The 22,123-nt window shown below is 39.6% G+C and overlaps 1 protein-coding gene across 3 annotated transcripts in view; it reads left to right on the top strand.

Annotated features, from left to right (window-relative positions):
• Positions 1-16,609, top strand: part of Stxbp4 (syntaxin binding protein 4) — a 166,621-nt gene extending 150,012 nt beyond the window's left edge. Inside the window, exons 18-20 of one of the 3 annotated variants that reach the window (XM_010620204.3) lie at positions 13,545-13,794; positions 14,290-14,499; positions 15,220-16,609. In XM_010620204.3, the coding sequence (XP_010618506.1) occupies positions 13,545-13,659 (115 nt within the window). In that variant the 3' untranslated portion in view covers positions 13,660-13,794; positions 14,290-14,499; positions 15,220-16,609. Of the gene's footprint in view, positions 1-13,544; positions 13,795-14,289; positions 15,174-15,219 lie in introns of those variants that run through there. The other 2 variants (XM_010620205.3, XM_010620203.2) reach the window with 2 other exon arrangements.
• The last annotated feature ends 5,514 nt before the right edge of the window (positions 16,610-22,123 follow it).

Here is a 22,123-nt window from a genome sequence, read left to right as displayed (position 1 = left end):
TGGACTTGAACTTGCAGAAAGTCTTATTTTAACATGTATTGCATACTTCCCTGCCTCCTTGTGTAGAGTCCACTGAGCAAAATCGTTAGGAACATCCGTCATTATACATAATACAGTGAGTTCCGCCAGCAATGGTAAGCTGCATGTGCCAGAATAGAGACGTAGTACTCATCTCTGCCGGTTCTCAAGTGCTTGTCGCCCCTCTCTTCTCCGGGAGATTATCCCATAGAGAATCAGACTCATCTGAAATGCTTGTAGAGAGACCTTGACTACAGGTCTGCAGAGGCTCTTATGTGAATCAAGTGCCTAAGTTTTGGTACAGGTAGATCTGATTCCAGAAAGGCCAAGTGGTAGAAGGGAAAGAAAGCATGCAAGGGCTTTGCCCTTGGAGAAACTTGGGTTCCAAGGCTGGTGTCTCCTAGAATAAACAACATTGGGTATGTTTCTTTAAGATCTCTGCGTTTTAATTTTCACACTTATAAAATCGAAAGTGTATCAGGACTTCACAGAACGAATAAGCTGATGTATATAAACAGCCTGTTCACAGCGCCTGGCCTGAAGTAGACAATTGCAATAAAGCCGACCTCTTTACTCCTCCCCTCAACATTTTGGTGGGGGTTCCTGGTGATTTTTTAGCCGAGTTCAATTAGGTGAAGGTGCTAGATAAATAAAGTCTGTGTAAAAATCCACTGATGTCTTTTTAAAAAGTATGTATTCTGTGTTTGGTTTCATCTTTATCCTTCTATGGCCCCAACCAAAAAACCTGAGCCTGCATATCCTGTGTTAACTCTTACGGGGACAATCGTTCATTTATAGATGGACGATACTTTGGAGGCAAGAAATAACAAGTCATTAACTCAGAATATTGCCTGTCTCACCTCTGTTTAAAAAGAATAATGGCCAAAGTCACCTTCCCAGCACACCGAAGGAGATGGTGGTCTGCGTGCATATAATCTCTTCCCCAAAATTAGCCTCTGTCACTGTCTTCCCAAAACTGAATTGTAACATCAAGCCTCGGGCAAGGGGATGACTGGCAGTGCTGTCTCAGGGATAGCCAGGTGTGCTCCGTCCTCCTGAAGAAACCCTAGCCACCCACACACCCGCTGTGCATCTATTCACACTTCATCATCTACGTAAGATCTGATGTGAGAAAAGAGCATTTTACCTGGTGGAAACAAATCTAAACAGTGTTGGTCTTTCCAGAGCCAGGATTTCAAAGAATTAATAAGCACATACGTCTCTGTGCATGATGTATGTGCAGAAAGGCAGAGATGTGTGCAGGCAAACTCACCTGCCAGAAAATATGTAGGTAAATCTAGAAATGCATCTATTTGTATAAAATATATTAGTGCATTCTAGGAAAGCTTTTTCTCATTTTCTCTTTGGAGAAGAAGTTTCATCATTCTTAAACTTTATAACAAAATATTTGTCATCTTGAGGGTGCTTATAATAAAATTAACAGATTAGCATGGTCTTTTTTTCCACCCAAATTCACATCCACCCTGAAAGTTGTATACTAATACACATGAGTAATAGTCTTTTGGCATAATTCTGCTTTAAGTTTCCTGTACGTTGTATATATGCATTACAAGAAAATTATTATGAGTTATATTTGTTAGTGAAACTCAGTTTATTTATTATAAACTAGACATAGCTAATTGCTTTCCTTATTTCTTTCTCCTAAAAGATTCAGATTTTCTACGATCAGTGACCATACTTTTATTTTCTATTTTTACAATTTTTTTTCAAATTCTTCAGCTTACAACAATAAACATTTCTTTCCCGATGCAGTTTTGTAGCGTCAGCAATAATCAGCTTCCCTGGATGATTCTGGCACACACTCTCTCGCTCTCCCTGGATTCCTTGGAGGTGTCAAGCTGTTTGTTATCCAGGGCTGGGAACCAAAGAGCGGCCTAGCGGGCTGGCGAGAGCCTCGCTCCAAGCTCACCCATGAGGCTGTTGGCAGAGGCTTCATTTGCTCACGTATCACAGCCACATAGCGCCATAGGGCTGCTCATAACATGGGCAAGGGACGAGAGACACACAGGCAAAAGCTGTGGTATCTTTTACAGCCAATCCCAGTTATGTACCATCACTTATGCTATGAGTTCGCTGTTGGGCATGGAGACAGACCATGGTACAGCATGGGAGGGGACTGCACAAGAGTGTGGACTCCAGGAGGTGGGGATCTTGGGGACCCACCTCAGCAGATGCCTACAGAAATGTTATTTCACGATGCAGTGTACATTAAAATATAACTTGTGTACAACTATATATACATAATCCAAATTTTCTCTACTTCAGATACTTGCTTTCAATATTCACTTACAGTGTTAGTAATATTTCAAGTGGATGCAATTCTTTGTCTTAAAAAGTACTTAACCTTGATTTACAATTCTCCTTGCATCCCATTTGAATTATATGCTTTTATATGAGATTCTAAAATCTGATGTGTTGTACCTCGTGTTATTAATTCTATCCTCCACTAGGAAGTAGTAAACATTACAAATGCATATCAGTAGATCCTTGGACGTCTATGTGATTTTTGAAGAAAACAAAGATTTTTGTCTAGTGCAGAGAAGGCAAATAGATTTCCACCTCACACCAACTCTCCCAGTCGGTAACCACTGTCTCAAGTGTTGTCAGAAGAATTCCGAGGCCATATTCAACCTCGCTGATTGTAGGCCTTGATCAGTGATAGCTGTCGGCTCCGGGTACGGTGGGAGAAGCAGCGTATAGCACATGTGCTTTGTCTTTGCAGCCTTGGTCTTTCTGAGCTTATTTCCAACCCAGGAACTCTGCCAGGGTGAACAATAGTAATGCAGCTAGGAGGTTGGAATAACAAAATAAACAACGATAACCACCATCCTCCAAAACTTCCTATAAGATGTCCAGTATTTGCAAGATTTGCTTTAACAATCGGAAAGCATAAGTAATTTCCAATGGAAATGCTTTTCCTGTCTTTCCAATCAGTGTTCATTAATGACCACATGTGCTTTTGTGGACTTTCAGTAGGATGACCTGCTAGGTTGTTCCCAGACAGGAAAAATTGTGGACAATAGGCTATCTATTGGACAAATTCATTTTTGTCACTATTGAATTAATTAAAAGTTTCTGTTACTTTGTGTCATTTCACTTTTAAAATAAACATAGGAAATAAGAAGTTTGAGGTTTTTGTTTTGTTTTGTTTTGTTGTTTTTTGGCCTTCAAATGAATCCCATCTTAATTCATTCTAAGGCAGTTAGGAAGTAGGGAGCATTAAGAAAGAAAGATGGAGAGGTAGGGATGGTTTCTGGATTAAAAAGAAAAAAGAAAAAACTAATACGTTTAGCTTTTCCCAAATCCTTGGCAGATTATGTATTGTCAAGAGCCCTGCCCTCGGAAAACCTCATGAACTTAGCTGCTGTGATTCATTTCCAGAAAGTGAGGATGTGTCCATCAGCAGATAAGTGAGGTCTAAAGCTCATTTGATGAGATGTCAGGAAGGTTTCTGTGCAGCTCACTTCAGACTAGATAAAGAGAATGTGTGTAGGTGCCTCACTGATTCTGCATGAGTGAGAATACCAAAAAAATAGCTTTTATTTTTTTAGTGCTGAAGATCTAACCCCCAGGTCCTCACCCCTAGTCCCAGCATTTCTAAGTGAGACTATGGAAAAACCAACAGAGGACTTTTAGGAGGACTTTTAGATCTTTTTACTAGTTTGCCCCCAAATATGGCCCATCTACAAGTAAGTTACTAGGTATGAAAACCACGAGTTTGATTTCAGAGCAAGAGCTAACCGTGTGTTACCTGTTTTAGAGTATCCATTATTGAGCACAGGGCATGGTATCTGTGAGGACTAAATATTCAATGAACATCCTGCTGGCAGTTTGGGAAAGCAATTGATGGGATTGGGGAGAGCTTCAGTATCTAATAGATCTGGGTTCTAATGTTTATGCCGTTACTTTTAGATATGCCCTTGGTACCGATGAGTTATTTCAAATCTTGGACAATAATTTCTATCTCTGCAAATTGTTTGGAATATTGAATGAAACGGGCATAAATCTCCTGGCAAAATACCTGGCACACGATGAGGGCTTAACAGAGTCCCCTCTGCCTTCCCTTACTCTATTGCTCTTTGCAATGAAGGAATTTTAAATGATAACATTTGCACAGCTGCAGATAGAAACCAGTAGCCAAAATCTACACTTCTGCCACTCCCTGGCCAGTCCAAAGTCCTGTGATGGGAGCAGAAAGGTTGCATTGGTCATGAACTTGAGACAGCTTGCCCAGGATTTTCTATAAATACCTATAAAGAGGTGTAGGGACATGAAGCACTATAGGAGAAACTGTCATTTGAGTGAAATGCCAGCCAGCTGGTTTGGGTTATTCAGAATGGCAAAGCCACTGAAATGAATAAAAAGTCCAGATCTAGACATCCAGCATCAAGCTCTTTTTCCCTCAGTTAAGCAGTGACAGGTACAACTTAAATGTGAAGCATGTTCTCCAGTATTTCATTGGGGTATCATGAGTAAATCCTCCGAGAATGCATAAAGTGCTTTGGAAACTTACCACCTTTCTCAGGTTGTATTGCTTTTAGCCGGTTAAAGTATTCTGTCTGGCTCCAGGACCCTTACTTTAGGTTTACCAACAAATACTAAACTTGAATCAAACATTCTCCCCTCCACATTTGGTTGCTCCGTTGGCCTCGGTGACTTAAACAACAAAAATTTATTTTCTCACAATTCTGGAGTCCAAAAGTCCAAAATCAAGGTGTCAACAAGGTTGGTACCTGGTAAGACTCTCTCCTGGACAGAACTCCATCTGTAATCATCACTTTTCTTTTACCTCACTTTCTATAAGATCTCTGGCACTTTGTTTTCCATCCAAAACATTATCTGCCTTTATAAAGGTCACAGATAATCTTTCTTGCTACACATTTACTAATTTTTAGGCAAAATGGCAAAAATCCAGACCAGTGCCTTTTCACATAGGCTCTAGTTTTTGTGGAAGAAGCAGCTGAGGAAAGGGGGGTTGTGGTGGGCAGAATGAATAATGCTGCCCCCGAGTAAAGCCCAGTCCTGATCCCAGAGCCTGGAATAGGTTGGGTTGCATGGTAAAGGGGAGTTAATTTTGCAAGTGGAATTAAGGCTTTTAATCGCCTGCCCTGGAAATAGGGAGAGTAGCCTAGATTATCCGGGTGGGTTCAGTCTAATGACATGAGCCTTTAACAGTGGAAGAGGAAAGCAGCAGAGTTAGAGAAAGAGATGTGGTCGTGGGTACAGAATCCCAAGATAAGCCATGTTGCTGACTTTGAAGTCAGGACCCATGAGTCATGGGACACAGGTGACATCTGAACTACAGATCTGTGAGACAGTCAGTTGCAGCCACTTTAAGCCACTAAATTTGTGATAATTAGTTCAACACGAGGGAACAAATGCAGGAAGTTAGAGGTAGAAGGGACAGGGTAATGGTTATGGTCTACCTAGAATGTGTCAGGCAGGGAACGTATACACGTTATCTCTTCAAAAACTATTGGCGGCGTGTGTTATATATGGTATACATTAGGAAACTGAGAGTCAGAGTTGAAGTAGCTTCCCCAGAAACCCACAGGTAACCCCATTAGTAGTAGGTGGTCAAACCGGAACTGCAAATGAGGTGTGCATAATGTATATGCAAGGATAGCAACCCTGGTCTGCTTCTAAGTCACCCTGATTCTGTGTGACCTCAGAAGGGCACGTCAACTCCCTAACTAACTTGGTTGCTTCCATTGTAGAAACGTTAGAGAAAAATAATGTTCATGAGCTTTGCATGAAAAGCACCCTGGGAAATCTTTGTCACAGAGCATTATAAAGAATGCAGTACTTTTCTGACGTAAAAGTCTTATCCAGCTGCCACGTCCGTGAACTTCTGACTCTATTATACAGCGTCAGCATCAAGGGGCTGAGTGATCTTCTTGATAACAGCTGCACTTTGTAACTTCAGTATCAGTATTAACCAGGTATCTCTATGGAAATCTTCTTCCTTCTCCCTAGAAACAGGGATTTCGCTGCATGCCAGTCATTTCAGAGGCTGATCTTTTCCAGTGTGGTAAAATCATGTTGGTAAGGATTAGGCATCAAACGGGTAGGGTGAGCTTTCAGCCAGACCACTCACCATCTTTTTTTTTTTTTTTCTGTCTTTGGAAACATTTTAACATTTTACATTTTTACAGTCAAAACTATATTTGTAAGTTAACTATTGTATTCATTTAACATAAATATTTCACCCTTAAAGCCTGGAATTCAAATAAGTTTACATATGATGCCAGCTACTCAGGAAATCAACTCCAGTCAAAATTGCTGGAGTTCCGAAACTATTTCATTTATTACCTACCACAACATGTAGCAAACCTTTGCAAGATGCTTGAATACGACAGCATTGGTGAGGAAGGCTATTACTGCTAATTATTTGGTGACTTGGGGGCTACTTAAATAAAACCATAATTTTTCCTGATAATTTTTAATCTAGGTAAACATTCATTCATTGTTGCTTGCTTGCCTTTTTTTTTTTTTGTACCGGGGATTGAATTCAGGTCCTTGCGCTTGCGAGGCAGGAGGCAGAACCACTGATCTAAATCCCCAGCCCCAAAATTTTTTGGGGGGATACTGGGGATAGAACTCAGGTCTTTGTGCTTACAAGGCAGGCGGTGGAACCCCTGAGCTAAATCCCCGGCCCACGGTAAACATATTTCTAAATAGTTTAAGGCATTATCACATGCACAGATTGTTCTATTTGACCCTCAAGTGTAAAAAAAAAGATGATCTACCACTTTTGATTATTTTTACTCAGTGGTATAACTACAGCAATATATCAGGGGAATGTATAATGTACTAGACATCAAGCATTTATTGACTGCACTCTCTGTGAGCCAGACACAGGCTCAAAGGATGAGAAGGACATTTCCCTGCCCTGCAGAAGTTCACAGCCTCATGAACAGAGATAGACGTATTTAGAATTCACTGCTGCATGATATAAAAAGTATGACTACTGAGGAACATACAGCCTCTGTCTGACTCAGGCTTCACACAAGTACTTTTTATTCACAGTTGCTCAGATAACACTTTTCTTCTTTATGAATTTCACGGCAAGTGCTTTTACAAAGATAGAGAGCTTTAGATACATGATCCGTGATCACTGAGTTACTCCTTTCACTAATTTCATCTTGCAAGGCCAAAAAATCCCTTGTAGAGGGTCACTTTGTCCTTCCTAGAGCCTCCTTACGTATTGTCATGGAAACTGACCCCAGAAGCTCCGGAAGACTTCTAGAGAATGGTGAAATTCTCCAAAGCTAGGCGTCTGGGTCGCCTCTAACATGTTCTAGTGTTATGACCTGGAATAAAGTTATTTCACCTTTCTCCATACCAGCTTCCTCGAACATAGACAGCGGAGTCCATGGTTATAGTCCAAAGGTGGGACTGGTGGGTTGGTATTTAAAGATCGTGGGAGAGGTTGGTGGCACTTTTTTAAAATCCCATAACTTTTTTTACTATAATTAGAGTATTATAGCTTTTACTCTCACATGACTTCAGCCCTTCTACATGATTGTACTAATGATACCAATAAAAAATGCTTCAAGATTTTAGAGATAGTCTCAGAGAAACTCTCAAAATCCCTTCCAGCTTTGTGATTTCAGATTCTTCTCTAATATAATATGTATGTGCTTATACTTTTATAGTTTCAGTGTAGTCGTTGTAGCTTTGGTAGAAATTGTATCAGAAATAAGATTAGTTGAAATTGTATGTTTCAAATTTGGGGCTTTTTTAGATTTTAAATTTGATAGTAAGTATGTTTATTCATATGCTTGCTATGCTTATTTTATTGGGTAAATTCAGTGAAAGGCTTGTGAATTGTATTATAATTCTATTTTGAAAGAGCATTAAAAATTAAAGTAGCTTCTATATGCTGTGTACTTCTGTGCACAAGTGAGAATTCAATGTAGAAATGTTGGCAATGATCTTGAAAACTAGTTTCTAATTAAAGTTAGTGTTCTGACTCTTCTGAGTCTTTTGATTATTGACGTATAGTAGCATGAAAAGATATATTTGTTAGCTCTTTTCTGTATTCTAAAAATATAAAAGTTGTACATGCATTCATGGCTTCCTCTTGAAATGCTCTTCTTGCTTGGCCATTACTCAGAGTAACACTGAGTGCACTAGCCCAAGTCAGTGCAGAGAAGTCCTGGTAGATGGCTGGTCTTCTAGGTGCCAATTTTGAGACCCAGGCTCCACCCTCATGGCTCTGCCATTCCATAGGGTCGCAGAGTCCTCTGCATGCAGTTAGTGGAGTGAGAATAGAGAAGACACTTCAGCTTCTGAAAGACCCCTTGACTGACCAGAGAGACACCAGTTACGTCCCCTTTCCCTGGCAGGAGCAGTTCCCACGTGCAAATGAAGGTGCAGGGGGAGTTGGGAAAGTATCTGTGCCTGGGCAGCAGGCTTCTAGAGCAACTCTACAGTATAGGACTGAGAACATAAGTTTTTGTTGGGCACATCTAAGGGACTGTGGTGAAGGACAAATACACCCACCATATGATCCTGTGTAATTGCTTATTGTTACCTAATGGTCCAGGGCATAGGTGACAGGACATATTTTTGTCCTTTATTCTGTTGTGGTTTTTTTTTTTGTCCTATCATTATCAAAAACAAGATCAATTTTTAAGAATTACCTAAAGCTACACTCTGCGATTATAGAGCTGGTTCTTTTTTTAAAAATTAATTATATCAGCTCTGGACCTGGGATGTTTTAGCTCTGTAAAATAATGAACATTAGTGTACGTCTGTGTATATTATCTGAAAAAATAATATTTCCTACATTTTTCACAAGAACTTACTTTTCAATGTTCAAGACTTTTGTAAGTCTTGTGACAGCAATTTTCCAGTGTTATGTACAATATATTTATAAATTCATATTCTTATAACGATACATTGAGACTTAATTAATAGAATTTTAAGATTTCAAAAGATATCTAGTGTATTTTTATAGAAAGCACCATTAATAGGTAATAAAAATAAAATTTGTCCTCTAAACTGTAAAGATTTAAATGAGATCCTGATATATTTAATCAAAGCTTTATTGGATTTTCAAAGGCCAAATTACAAAGTACTCAAAATGTTCTGTGATATTTATAAAATTCATTAATTATTTTGTATGAGGGGCATATTTCTAAAATTCTGTAAGAGGAAACCACTATATCAGTGATAAAAAAATTCCTATAATTTTCCCTTATTTTGAAATAGATATCTTATATTACTGATCTGTAAGTGTTGTTATAACCAGTGCCGTGGAAAGAGAACATGATGCCTATATATTATAGTTTGGTAACTTTTTAAATAATTTTATTGGCCTGATTCACCTTGTGTTTTTTTAACCTTCTAATTTGTTAATTATATAATGGGGATTATTTTTAAGTATAAATCTTTTTATTAGCATGTGTTTACTTATCTTTGTTTCCTGATTTATATCAATCTTATATACATAAAGTTATCCCCCCCACAGGAAAAAAAACTGACATCGGAAGTTAATAACTTTGGCTTGTTGTCATGCAGCTTTATGTTAAACGTGATCAAATAGTACACGTGAGTCTTGTTATACTCAGTGATATAGAAATAGTACCATCTACAATGAAAGAAACTCTTTCATTGTGCTAGACCGTTATAAGAATGAATTTCTGCAAAACTAGTGCACTTTTTGTCTTTAAGCCACTTATTTGCTTAACAGGCTGTCCTAAATTTTTATTTTGAAAGAAAGCATTTTGCTTGCTTTTTTGAAAGAAAGCATTTTGCTCCTCTAGCTAGGAGGTAAGAAACATAAGGAGAGTAATTATAATGGGATTTTTAAAATTCACTTACATTTCTTTGCCAATAAAATAAAGCATGTTCTCTTGTTTTTTCATAAGCTCTAAAATATGTCTTTCAATTTATTAATATTATTTTTTAAAACACACAATTGGTCATCTCTCCAGATCGAATAATATTGTTTTCCAACAATGGATTTGGCAACCATTCAGAGGCAAATAATATTATACTTTTCCGGTTTTCAAATACAATGAGCTGCTGTTTATTGCTCTCCAAATCAGGTCAAATGCCCTGTCTCTGCAGGAACATTTGCCAGAGGTACTGCGTGTTCGAATGGATGATTTTCATGTTGCATACTCAGCTTTATTTATTTCCCAGACCTCTGAAATTTTTCATTCTACCCAGCCATGTCTCCCTTTAGAAACTATGGGATCTTTATTAATTAAACAGAGTCAACAGGCCTGATTTATTCTCCCTTCTCAGCGCACTTACCAAGCACACAAATCAGAGAGGAAATATTTCTGATACTAGAATGTTCTCCAAACCAGTAAATCTGGGATTATCTCATCATGCTGATTATGTCAAAGCTTTTCAACCACAGTGTTCACCAAGTCATAAAATGGAATGGAATACTCACATTGGCCCCTTTCCAACATCATAGACAGAATGCGAGATTTTTCTTAAAATAATCAGAAAGCCCAATTATCAATAAAACTAGCTATGATCATTTATTGAATAGCTACATCTTGCCAGGTCTTTACCTTCATCATTTGGTGTTCAGTAGGTATTCTCCCTTGGGACTGGATGTTTTTACTAAAGACCCAAATTATGAGATGTGTTCTTAAACTACAGAAAATATCTCTGTTGCTTCAGTTTCATTTTTCTAGTGAGTGGTATCTTAGTCGCATGTTTGCTGCTTAGGCTGTGTGTGTGTTTAAAGGACCTACAGGAAAAAATATACAGTAAATACAAGTTTAATCACATTTGATGGTCTTTTGTTGCTTTTGGAGTAAGATCAGATGTTGGTTTGGTGATAAAAAGTACTTCATGGAAGCGACTGGCAAGGATGACTTTCTGGTTGTTCTTTGTAGTATTCATTGCTTAGATTCTATAATTACTTTTTTTTCTTACACGTCTTGCTTTTCGTTGCTTTAAATTATCAATTGAATGGACTGCCCATATTTAGGCTGTTACAATTTTCAGGTGGCAAACATTATTTGTTAAACGGCAAATAGCAAAGCTTGTACCTGATTCTTTGTTCCTGTTTTTCTTCCTTCTCCTCTTTCCCGTTGCAGGAACATAATAGGAGAGGATTTGAAATAATTGAAATTACAGTCCCTTCTTTGGGCCAACATATTGCAAATGTGTGATAAACATTAAAGATATGGGCACCAAGATTTTAAAATAAGCCAAGCAGACTCTGTAGGCTTTTTCCTTTCAAGCATGTACTTTGCATGGGATGATGTGTCCTTGTTTCACCTTGTGGAGACCTTGCAGCCTCTTATGTTACTCTCTTTAATATTTCTTTAAAACCACTTTCAGTGTAGGCAGCTTTCCAGCTCTAGAAAGGCCTTGAAATGAAGTTAACCTGTGTTGATTCAAATGCTTTAGTAAGTTTAGCCTTCATTATAAAAAAAATTCCTTCAAACCATTTTAAAAAGAGAATGGTAATATGGATTATTGTCAAGGGAACAATGGCCCTTTGTAGCATTTCACCACACTCTGAGGTTTTGAGACTATGAAGATGTCTGGGCCTTGTCATGTTCACCTTGGCTCTTACCCTGTGGTGAAACTAGGTGTTGTTAATCTTCCTCTGTGAAAAGATACATTTTTCTTATTTAAATAAAGGAGCTGAGTTTAGAATTGGAAAGAAACCAAATCAATAATGACAATGGAACTGTCCATTTTTACTAATTCTGACATTTTTCAGTTACTGTCACCAATAGCCAATAAAGCAAGTGCATTTAAAAAAAATTAGTACTGAAAATTAAACTCACTGAGCCACATCCTCAACTCTTGCTTTTATTTTATATTTTGGTACAGGGACTCACTAAGTCATTAAATTGCCCAGGCTGAGCTCGAACTTGCTCTCCTCCTGCCTCAGCCTCCCAGAGTGCTAGGATTACGGGTATATGCCATCACATCAGACTTAAGAGAGTACATTTCTGTGATAACTTCCAAATTATGTTGTATGAAACACTAGCCCTGTGTGTACTAACAGTGGAATGTTAGTTTGAGTAATACTGCATTCTCTTGGAGAGTCAGAGAGCACATTAGCATACAGAAGTTTTGGGGAAAGCCTATAGTGTAAAAAAAACCCTATTTATAGACTGTATTTAACCTAGTGAATCTGAAGTTGATTTGACTGTAGACTTCTATTCTTCATATAGAGTTTATTAAAAATTATTGGACCCCACTTTGGAAAATGTTGCTCCGTAATGTGGAAGATGCCCTCAGCTCCACAACTTTCTTTATTTGATCTTTTTTGGTGCTGACCTTCAGGTACACTTGATTTAAGACATGATTCTCTGTCTGACTTTGAGGGGTTTTTTTTGTTTGTTTTTGTTTTTTTTTTTTTTTTTTTTTTTTTTTTTTTTTTTGTACCTGGGATCGAACTCAGGTCCTTGCGCCATCAAACCGCTGAGCTAAATCCCAGCCCCTTACTTTGAGTTTTGTAGGACTGAGGATGGAGAAATTGATCTAGGATGAAAGGGAGCTGTGGGGTAAACCAGGGCTAGAAAGAATTTCAAAGGAGAGGAAACAAATCTCTATCCTACAGAAGCTGTCGTTCCAACTCTTGAGATCTGTGATGGTGGTGGATATAGGAGATACATCCAGGTGGAGTCTGGGAGTAAGAGAAGGTCTGAACAACAACATCCACCAGGCAGAAGTATGGTTCTGTGATGCTGTTTTATTACCCCCAAAGCACACACAATATCTTTTGTATCTCCTTACCTGTCTCCAATTGTGTTCTTCAAATGTTTTCCAGGATGCTGGTCATTTGTTCTGAGAACATGTCAGGCATCATAATCTCAGAGACAGGAAACATAGTTCCTGGCCTGGAGGAAACTTCATATATAATAATAAGTCCCAAAAATAAGCAGGCATAAAAAAATACACTATAATAAGAGACAAGACCATGGGCACAGATTGGAAGGATCTTAAGGGAGATCTAGTCCTTTAGAATTAGGAGTTAACCCCACAGGAAGAAGGATTGAGGCAGAGAAGAAAGCACTGTTGGGGCAAATTTTAAAAACAAGATGTTTCATTCTTTAAAGTATCTGGCCCAGAAGTCACGGCTGGAACTGGACCTTTAGCAGGTGAAGTGACGGCATGTGATTTGTCATTTAGGCCAATCTCTAGGCTAGAATGGATAATTAATTAGAAAAGAGCTAGAACAGAGATAGACAAATAACTCAGGTATTGCCTTGCCAAAGGAGAAGAGGGAAGAGATTCCAGAAATGTTACACCTCAACAACCAGAGAACTCGATGAAAAACAGTATTGGGTAAGGAAAAAAGGAGGAATTAAAGATAGTACATTCCTGCATTCATTGTTACCCAAAAAGGAAGAAGAGAATGAATTTCTTTGAATCCTAAAACATATCTAAGACTGAATCCTGTTCTAACCACAGCAGGGTGAAATCAGTGTCACCACGATTGGCCCTTGCGTGGATGGGTGGAAAGACCATCTTTCAGGTTCTAATTTGGATTCTTTGTTCCCCTCAAGTCACGTCACACAGACTACGTCATGGATGCACCCCGTGATGAGTGTCCTGAACCTGTCTTGCTCAGAGGAGAATGAAGAGGATTGCCCTAGAGAACTTGCGGACCAGAAGAGCTGATGGTTTTCCAACTCTGAGGCACAGCTGCTGTCTCAAGCAGGAGGGTGGCGTGTACTGCTTGTTGGAGAGTGAAATGGAGACCGGATTTAGAGTGTTTTGTAGAACTTTTTAAAAATTACTGTATGCAATTAGAAGGTTAGTTGCCACTACTATGGTAGTTCTTTAAGAATAATTTAGTCATATTTTTTGAAATCCCATATCGATTTTAGAATATGTATACTTTTTTCATATATAATTACATATTTGTAATTTTATAGCTAGTTTGTTATTTTCTATCAGATATGATGGTTTTATAGTTAAGATTTATATCAAAACATAGGAACGTACTAAAACACTTCATTTATTTGAAAATTCACTACCCTTTCCTATATATCTTAGGAAACTGATTTTAGCAAGCTTTTTAGGGTTTGCGGATTATATTTAGACATCAATCTCATGGGTTACTGAATACAATTTACATCTTTATGAGATTTTCTAACTTACAAAATGCTTTTCAGACTATCTTATTTAAACCACCCGACATGCTTAGCAGGCTCATCTCGTAGACCCTGTTATTGTTTTTCAGTTAGGGAGTTAGAGCATCGTGTGTCAGAGCTGAGACTCACACCTGTCTTCTCATTCCACGGCCAGCCTCCTTTCCCTGCACCCTGCTGTTCCCCCCGGAGGAGCCCCACAGCCCAACACGCGCGGGGCACCGTGGTTCTGTTGACGCAGCTGGCTCCCCAGCTGTGCGTTCTGCAGAGATCCAGAGGGGCCTTCTGCACCCGCACGGAGCCCCTGCGTAACCCCGCGACTCTCTTCCTATCATTTTTCCTCCTTCCCTCCCCCACAGCTTACCAGGTAAAGCACTGCTTTTGATGTTATTCCGATAGCTTTCGTCTAGCAGTTTGTATTTCCCTAAAGGAGAAGTGCCCTGATTTAGGAGTGTGCAAGGGGCATTGATGGAAAGATCACTGTCTCCTTGTCAGAAAATGGTGACCAAGTTCTCAGGTCAGGCATCCCCCAGGCACTGCTGTACAGACCCAAAGCTCCTAAGAACATAGTATAAGAACCATCACTATTAACCGCTTCGGAGATGAGTAAGCCAAGGCACTGAGAGTTTGTACAGTTATCGGCTGGGGCAGTGTTAACTAGACCTAGATCCCAAGTCTCCCACTCTCCTGAGTTTCCTATGACACACAAGATATATATGGTAAGTACCTGTAGATACCACATTCAGCCATACCTCCCTGAGTACGTTCAGGATTTGCGGGTTCTGTCTTGAGGAATATTATGAAGTCAGATCACAAGCAGAATGGCTGCTTCTCCAGAATGGCTGGAGCTGACCTGCTCTTCTCCTGACCCCAGTTTGGATATAAGGGAGTTTCAGAGAGACCAGTTTTGAGAGCAGCCTGAGAGGGGTCTGTTGTGTTACAGCCCCCCCAGAGGTAATGACTCTCAAACCCTGGAGTTACGTTTGTACGTTCTCACTGTGATGAACTGTGGAAGTTCAATCTTTGCTGTTTCCAAATTAATGAAATTCCATCCACTACCTGGAGCACTTTCTGTCTTCTTCTCTAGAGGAAACACCGAAGATGCGCAAGTCACTGAGCTCACGGCCCTGAGGCACGCAGTCCACTAAGACCTTATATCTCCACCGCTCTCTACGCCACTTCCCCTCCTTTTCTGTCAAATACCTAAAGGAAAAGGCCTATGAAAGTCATAATGGTATTTATTGAGCAGTTTTGCTACACTGTGATAAAGCAATTTGCATATATTATTTCATTACCTTCTTAAACAAACTAAGGCAGAAACTATAACTGTCCCCTTTTTGAAAAGAAACAGCTTGGGTTTAGAATCCTGATGGTCTGTGCCCAGTAGTCACACAGCACATAGGAGTAGAAACTGGGCTTCAGAGCAAGTCTTTGATTCCAGCCAGCACCCTTTCTTTAAACCACTGAGCAGAGCTACTTGGATTTGATCAGCTTTGTAGAGTAGCAGAACTCCACTGAACAAAAGTTCAGGGCTATCGGAACTTCCTAGTAGCTAGAACTCGTCAGAAAAGAATTCCCAGGAGAAAAGGGAAGCCCCGGTCCTATAGATTTCAGTCCATCCAAGTTCTTTACAGGGATGTTGCTGATGATATGCACCACCTGCATCAGCTGGACCAGCTGAGCGCTTTCTTAGATACCCTCTTCCTTATGCGCCTGTGACCTCAAAACCAACAGATGCTTTAAGAGACAGATGCTCAAATAATCTTACAGCAGGGACTCAGTAAGAATCATTTGTCAGTGCTACTAGAAGCCCCAAATTAATTTTTTGTGGGTTGACATTTATGTAGCCAGTGTGTCTTTAACGTAAATGGACCCTGTGATGAAGTCATCGTAAGTTTGTCTCCATTGGCCCACTGACTCCAGTGTCAGTAGGAGATGAGAGCATCATTATGTCCCTCCAGCTCCCTTCCCTGGAGTGACCAGGATGAGCTGTCCTTACTCATGCATTCCCGCAGAATATTCCCTGAGCACCAACTGTATGGCAGGGACTCACCAGGCACTCTGCAAAGTAGTGCAACAGTTAACCAGTTCCTAGCTTTACTTAACTGTTGATTTAAACAGACCTCTTAGGTAGCCAGAATGAAGCAGTTGCTTTTTAAATTTTGAAAGTCATCTATTTTCGTTTAAGATCCAAGTACTATGTAAAGGAGTAAATTAAATAAATAGTACGTCTAACTTTCCAGAGAATGCCGTCAAAACGTTGGTGGATGTTTTTACTGAAAGGAAAGCAGCTTGCCTTTAACTTAGCATAACGTGACCAGCTTTTTATGTCATGCTGATGTCATATTTTGAATGACTGAATAAAATAACTCATAATTTGTTCAGGCAACAGTTTATTGATGAGCACTTGGCTGTTTTAAGCTCTCCTCTGTAACTAACAATGCTGCAGTTAACATTGCTTTTTTTTTTTTTTTTTTTTTTTTAACACATACCAACGTTTCTTATTATAGACTTTGTTAACTTCTGAAAATGTTATTAGAATTACACACGTTCTTTTCTCCGCTTCCACATCTACTTTTATTTTGAATGTACTCTTACTGGTAGCAAAATATGAGCACCCACCGATACACTTACATTTATACTTTTTTAGATACAGTTTTGTATTTTTCTCATTGATCTAATTATTGTAAGTTTAAAAAACATTAATTTCTTTTCATTCTGCTGTTTTCATAGTCTGGTAAATTTTTATATGCAGTTAACATTTTTTTTTTTTTTTTTTTTTTGGTACCGAGGATTGAATTTGGGTCCTTGTGCTTGGGAGACAGGCGGCAGAACCGCTGAGCTAAATCCCCGGCCCTAACATTACATATTTACCAAGTCAATTTCCTTATATATCCCTGTGCTCTGGTGCCAATATATCTATAAGTGAATAAATTAATAAAATCTAATCACTAAGTCAAAGAATGGTCAAAGAGCAGTCAAAGATGTTCATTTTAATTTTGGTAGATATTCATAAATTCTCTGCCATAAATGTAGGACCAGTCTGCACTACCAATAGTATATGAGATGTTTTCTTTCCTTCCTCTATATGATACAATTTTTATGGTTGAAAGATTAACAGTGCCTTTCCCGATTTTCTTTTTGTCCTTAAAAGAATAACCTTTGCCATCATTGTCCCGACACCTGAACATTTTGTTCACGAGCTTTTAGATTTCCTCTAGCAACAGAGACCGATTCACTGTGTGTAGGGCCTTCTAGAAGTGATCCTGTAACCTCAAACACATCCTTACTCTCACCTTCTCCTACTTCACATGTAATGCTGGTGGGAACTAACTCTACAATGAGCTAACTTGCCTAAGAGCCGTCAGCAAAATACAAAGCACAGTGAAAATGCACCCACAAGGTGTTCAGGGCCTCAGCTTCCCTGCCTGTATAAAGAGGGTATACCTGTTTATCCCAAGCTAGCTGAGCTCAACGAACACTCCCTGAGTGCCTACTCAATGCCAAACCAAATCGGAATTTTTCACATTACTGTGCTGAATAGAACTGATTCCCAGATTAAGGAGCTGATAAACTAAAAAGATTTTTAAGTCTTTTATTTTTCCTTAAAGAGAGTTTTGTTTTTTAGGAGTCTTAGATTTGAATAACCCAAAATGATGTTAATACTCCTTAACTAGGAAAAGAAAACAGACCGTATGAAGAGCCCGTCCAATGATAAATGCAAGGCAGCTGTCACAATATGGAATCAAATGACACTCGTAAAATGTTTGCACAATTAGAAAATGTTATTTTTCCACCTAGGGAGAAATGGGACATTTTTATTTTCTCTGCTAAGTGAAATGCAACTTTCTGAAGGGTCAAGACACTTGACATTTTTATTAATGGAAGAGGAGAGAGAGAGAGAGAGAGAGAGAGAGAGAGAGAGAGAGAGAGAGAGAAAGAGAAAGCACTGAACCAACATTAAAACAACTTACAGTCTATTGCCTAGAACTTACCAGGACATGAAAAGAACATTAAACAAAATACGCCTGTGGAATTGAACTTTAAAAATGAAATACCCAAGGTGTTTTAGCCACAACTATTTACATGTAATGTCACTGTGTCTGCATGATTGTTTTATGAATATTAAACACAATTATGGATTTGCTTTCTTTGCATGACTTTTTACATTTAAACATACTAGTTTCATTCCTTTTTTAAGTTAAGTTTTTACCCTTGGGGCTGGGTTGGACCATCAGATCAGGAACTCTGTTCCCGTCTCTTCGTAGTTCCATTCTCCTGTCCGTTCCATCCCTTCCCCCATGTTTCTCCCTTTCACATTACTCATCATAAGGTCATGATCTTGCTTTGTTTGTTATCTTCCTCGATAACAGGAGTAACGATGGGAGCGATCTCCATCAGGGCAAGGATTTTGTCTATCTTATTCAGTATCCGGATCTAGTACAGTGCTTCTCACATAGTAGGTGTTCAACACACCTGCCGAATGGAATGTGTAATCTACAATCCCAAACTAATACTTAGTTCTCATTTTAACACTTACCTTTTTTTTTTTCTCTCTTTCACTTAGAAGCTAAGTGCTAGGCACTTTGATAAGTGCTAAGGGTACCATGCAGGGCAGATGTAACTGTAGCTTCATGTAACTTTATTCTACACAAAGGACACACAGCTGAAATTAACAGAAGGTTTTCTGTTTATTTTGTTTCTTCCACTGTTTGTCCTGTGCTTGAACTATTAGGTCCTTTAATCTTTGTTGCCTCAAGAAGGTTGTGATCAGGAAGCAGCGGAATGCAAGTTCTTTTGAGTTTCAAAAGTCTAGTTCCTTAGGGAGCTGGGAAGGATTTGTGATATAGATCAAAGATTTGAGAGCGCTATGATGAGGAGAAGCAAGGCTTTCCTACTCCTGTCTAGGAAATAACTCCCCTGGCTATGGGGAGGAAAGAAAGAACAAATGACACAGGGGGAAGAGATATAACTCCCAAACCTGCTAGATATCTGAAACGCGAGTTCGTATTCGCTAAAATCGAAGAATGAATCAATGGAGGCTAAGAGTAGGAAAAATGTATTGACAGAAAGAAAGCTTCTGTCTAAGAGAGACAGAAGGTTTGCCCGCTCACCCCACTTCTGCAAGATATTTTATACAGCCAAGCCACATGGTGAGGTGGGTACGAAGTTGGACAAAACTGTAAGACCCAGTGGAAAATTACAAGGTGGGCATGAGGTGGGGCAAAACCATGACCAACCACTAAGATTCCAAGTACACCAGACAATATTGATTGAATGGGGGTTAAATGGGGGAACAAGTCACTCAGCGAGCATTTTCAGTAGGGGTGGGGGTCAAGAATATTTCCTGGAAAGGCTGGATTAAGACCTTGGTCCCCCACCCAGGTGATTGATACCTATTTAGTATATCAGTTACTACTATTTATCCTCAGGGGAAGCACAAGGTATAGCAGTTTCTCTCCTTCTACAGTTCTGGCCTTCAGTGAATGTGTCTTTATTGTCCTCCATGTTGGCGGCTTGCTGTGACAGCCCCTTGAGGGCTGCCCTGTCTAACTGCCTACAAGGTATCTAATTAACTTACCTACCTGCAATACAAAATTTTCAAGGGACTCAGAGAAAGGAACCTGGGCCCACCTGAGCAGAGCTTCTGGGAGGAACAAAACCCCAATTACTCTTGTGAGCCATTCCTCACTCCTCTGGTTTGGAAATGATTGCGGGACATGTCCAGCCACATGCAGACTTCAACAATACTTTCAGCCCTCAAAATTCAGACGCTAAAACCTAACCCCCAAGTGCCCTTATAAAAGATGCTTAATGGAACTGTTTACCTCTTCTGCCTTATGGGAACACAGCAAGAAAATGCCACATTTGAAGCCCTGAATGATGCATCTGCTGGTGCTTTGATCTTGAACTTTCCAGCCTCAGGAACGCTAAGTGATACATTTCTATTATTTATGAATTACCTAGTCTACGACATTTCTTATAACAGCCCACACAGACCAGGACAGCCCCACAGAGTTTAGCAGTGACCCCAAATAAAAGAAGGAACTGAAGGTTGACCGAGACTAATGTTGTCAGGACCATCAGTCCCTGTTCCTGTTGTTTTGATCATCGTGGAGGCAGCTTTGCCAGGTGACACTTTTGACCTCTCCGTCCCTTCATCAGGCAGTGATTTACCTAACTGGTGAGTTTAGGATACAAAACAACTCATGTACCATTTCTCGATCGTTTCTTAAATATATTCCTTTTTCTCTGGCCATGCAAATGTTGCCTGATTTTTTTTTCCTGGTTTGTCTCATTTCTTGCCAGGATGACTGCAATATAGGCAATGATTTTCTCCCTCTACGCCTCATCTGTCCCTGTTCATCTATCTGCCACACTCCTGTCAGAGTCTCCTTTCTAAAAAAATGAATCCGATTCTGTTTTGCTCCTTGCTCCTCTTCAGTAGTCCTAGTACCTGCTGCACGAGCCCTTGACCTTCTTTGCAGGCTTGTTTTTATCTCCCATAGTCACTCAGATCTCCTGCTCGGTCTGTCTGGGAAGTTCTCCCTGCTTCCCTTCCTCCTCACATTCCTACACACCCTTCAAGGCTCCGTTCGTGGTTCAGTCTTTCTGTGAAGATGGTAACGCATCCCGCCTTCCCCATGCCCGGCACCGCCAACCTGTAGATGTCCTTCATTTCTGCAGAGCAGTCCGGCCCTTCTTCTCCTCCCAAGGGGTGGAACAGGAGCTCCCACCCCAAGACAGGCGCTGACCTGTGTGTCCAGTCCAGATACTCACCGGGTCTCTGTATTCATCACCTGATTTGGATCTGATGGGCTGGGTTACTGATTCTTAGAGGTCCTACCTTCTTCGTCCTTCCGTCATCCACGTGGTAATGAGAACTCTGGTTAAAGCTAATTCGTCTCACCCAGCATCAGCAACTAAGTGAGTAACTCACGTGGCACAGGGAGGGAAAGGAGAATATAGAAAACTGGCCTGGATAGTTGGTTCTTTTGTTGATTTGGGGTACTTTTATCAAAAATTCTGGAGGTTGAGAAAGCTAAGAGGAGTCATGCTTTAAAATCCTACCCCAGCCCTCTGTTACTACATACCTTTTAGCAAAGTTTTTAACCATGCTATATTTGCAATTAATTTGTATAGAAGGATAGGAAGTGTGTCACTCTTAATAGACTCTGGGCCTTTAAGTCAGGGTCCATAAATTATTTTTATACCTGATGAAAGAGAAGGTGCCATAAACTTCAAAAATTGTTTACATAACAGAAAAAAAGCATTTATAGTTTTCAAAAATCCTTTTAACTGTTTCCTGCTTCTGAGGAGGAAGCACAAGTTGAGTGGGAAAAAAATGAGGTGGGAGCCTAACTAAGCTTGTCTGTACTATTTCCACTAGCGTCGGATGTAGTAGGTTTTGCTGAAGAACGAAGTGTATGTCGCATAAATTTGGTCATAAAACCCAGCGTGATTGCAGCGAAATGATTGTAAAACACAATCTCAGACATCATTGACTTGCCCTAGGTTTTGAAGAAATCCAATAGAATAATTTTGGCATGAAAGGGCAGGTAAAGCCTAAAACCAAAATACAAGGTTAGTGCATTCCAAGGCAACAGCATTCACATTTCTGTTCTTGTAGGTTAATTAATCATGTTACTAAAGAATTGATTTGGCACAAGAGAGCTATGTATTGCCACAGTACTCTGAAAGGTGGACATTACCCTATATAGAAGCAACCGCACTGGAATTGCTTGACAGTTTTGTTTTACAATGATGAAATCCATCTTTCATCAGCAACATGGGAAAAGAAAACAGGAAAAGGTTGAAAAGATAACAAAATTACCTTATATGGATGGTTCAGGTTAGGGATTTCTCTGAGACGAAGTATGAAATGATACTTAGGAGAGATCCTATTTCTTTGCACTGAGCAGTTTTATCATTCAGAGAAAGAATCCATGCACCCAAAGATTAAAAGCTAGCTCCAAAATAAGTGCATGCAT

The sequence above is a fragment of the Fukomys damarensis genome, unplaced genomic scaffold (assembly GCF_012274545.1).
Source record: "Fukomys damarensis isolate Sample0158 unplaced genomic scaffold, DMR_v1.0_HiC HiC_scaffold_13, whole genome shotgun sequence".
NCBI classification, from domain to species: Eukaryota; Metazoa; Chordata; class Mammalia; order Rodentia; family Bathyergidae; genus Fukomys; species Fukomys damarensis.
Note: the sequence above shows the minus strand (reverse complement) of the source record. Positions and strands in the feature narration are given on the sequence as shown.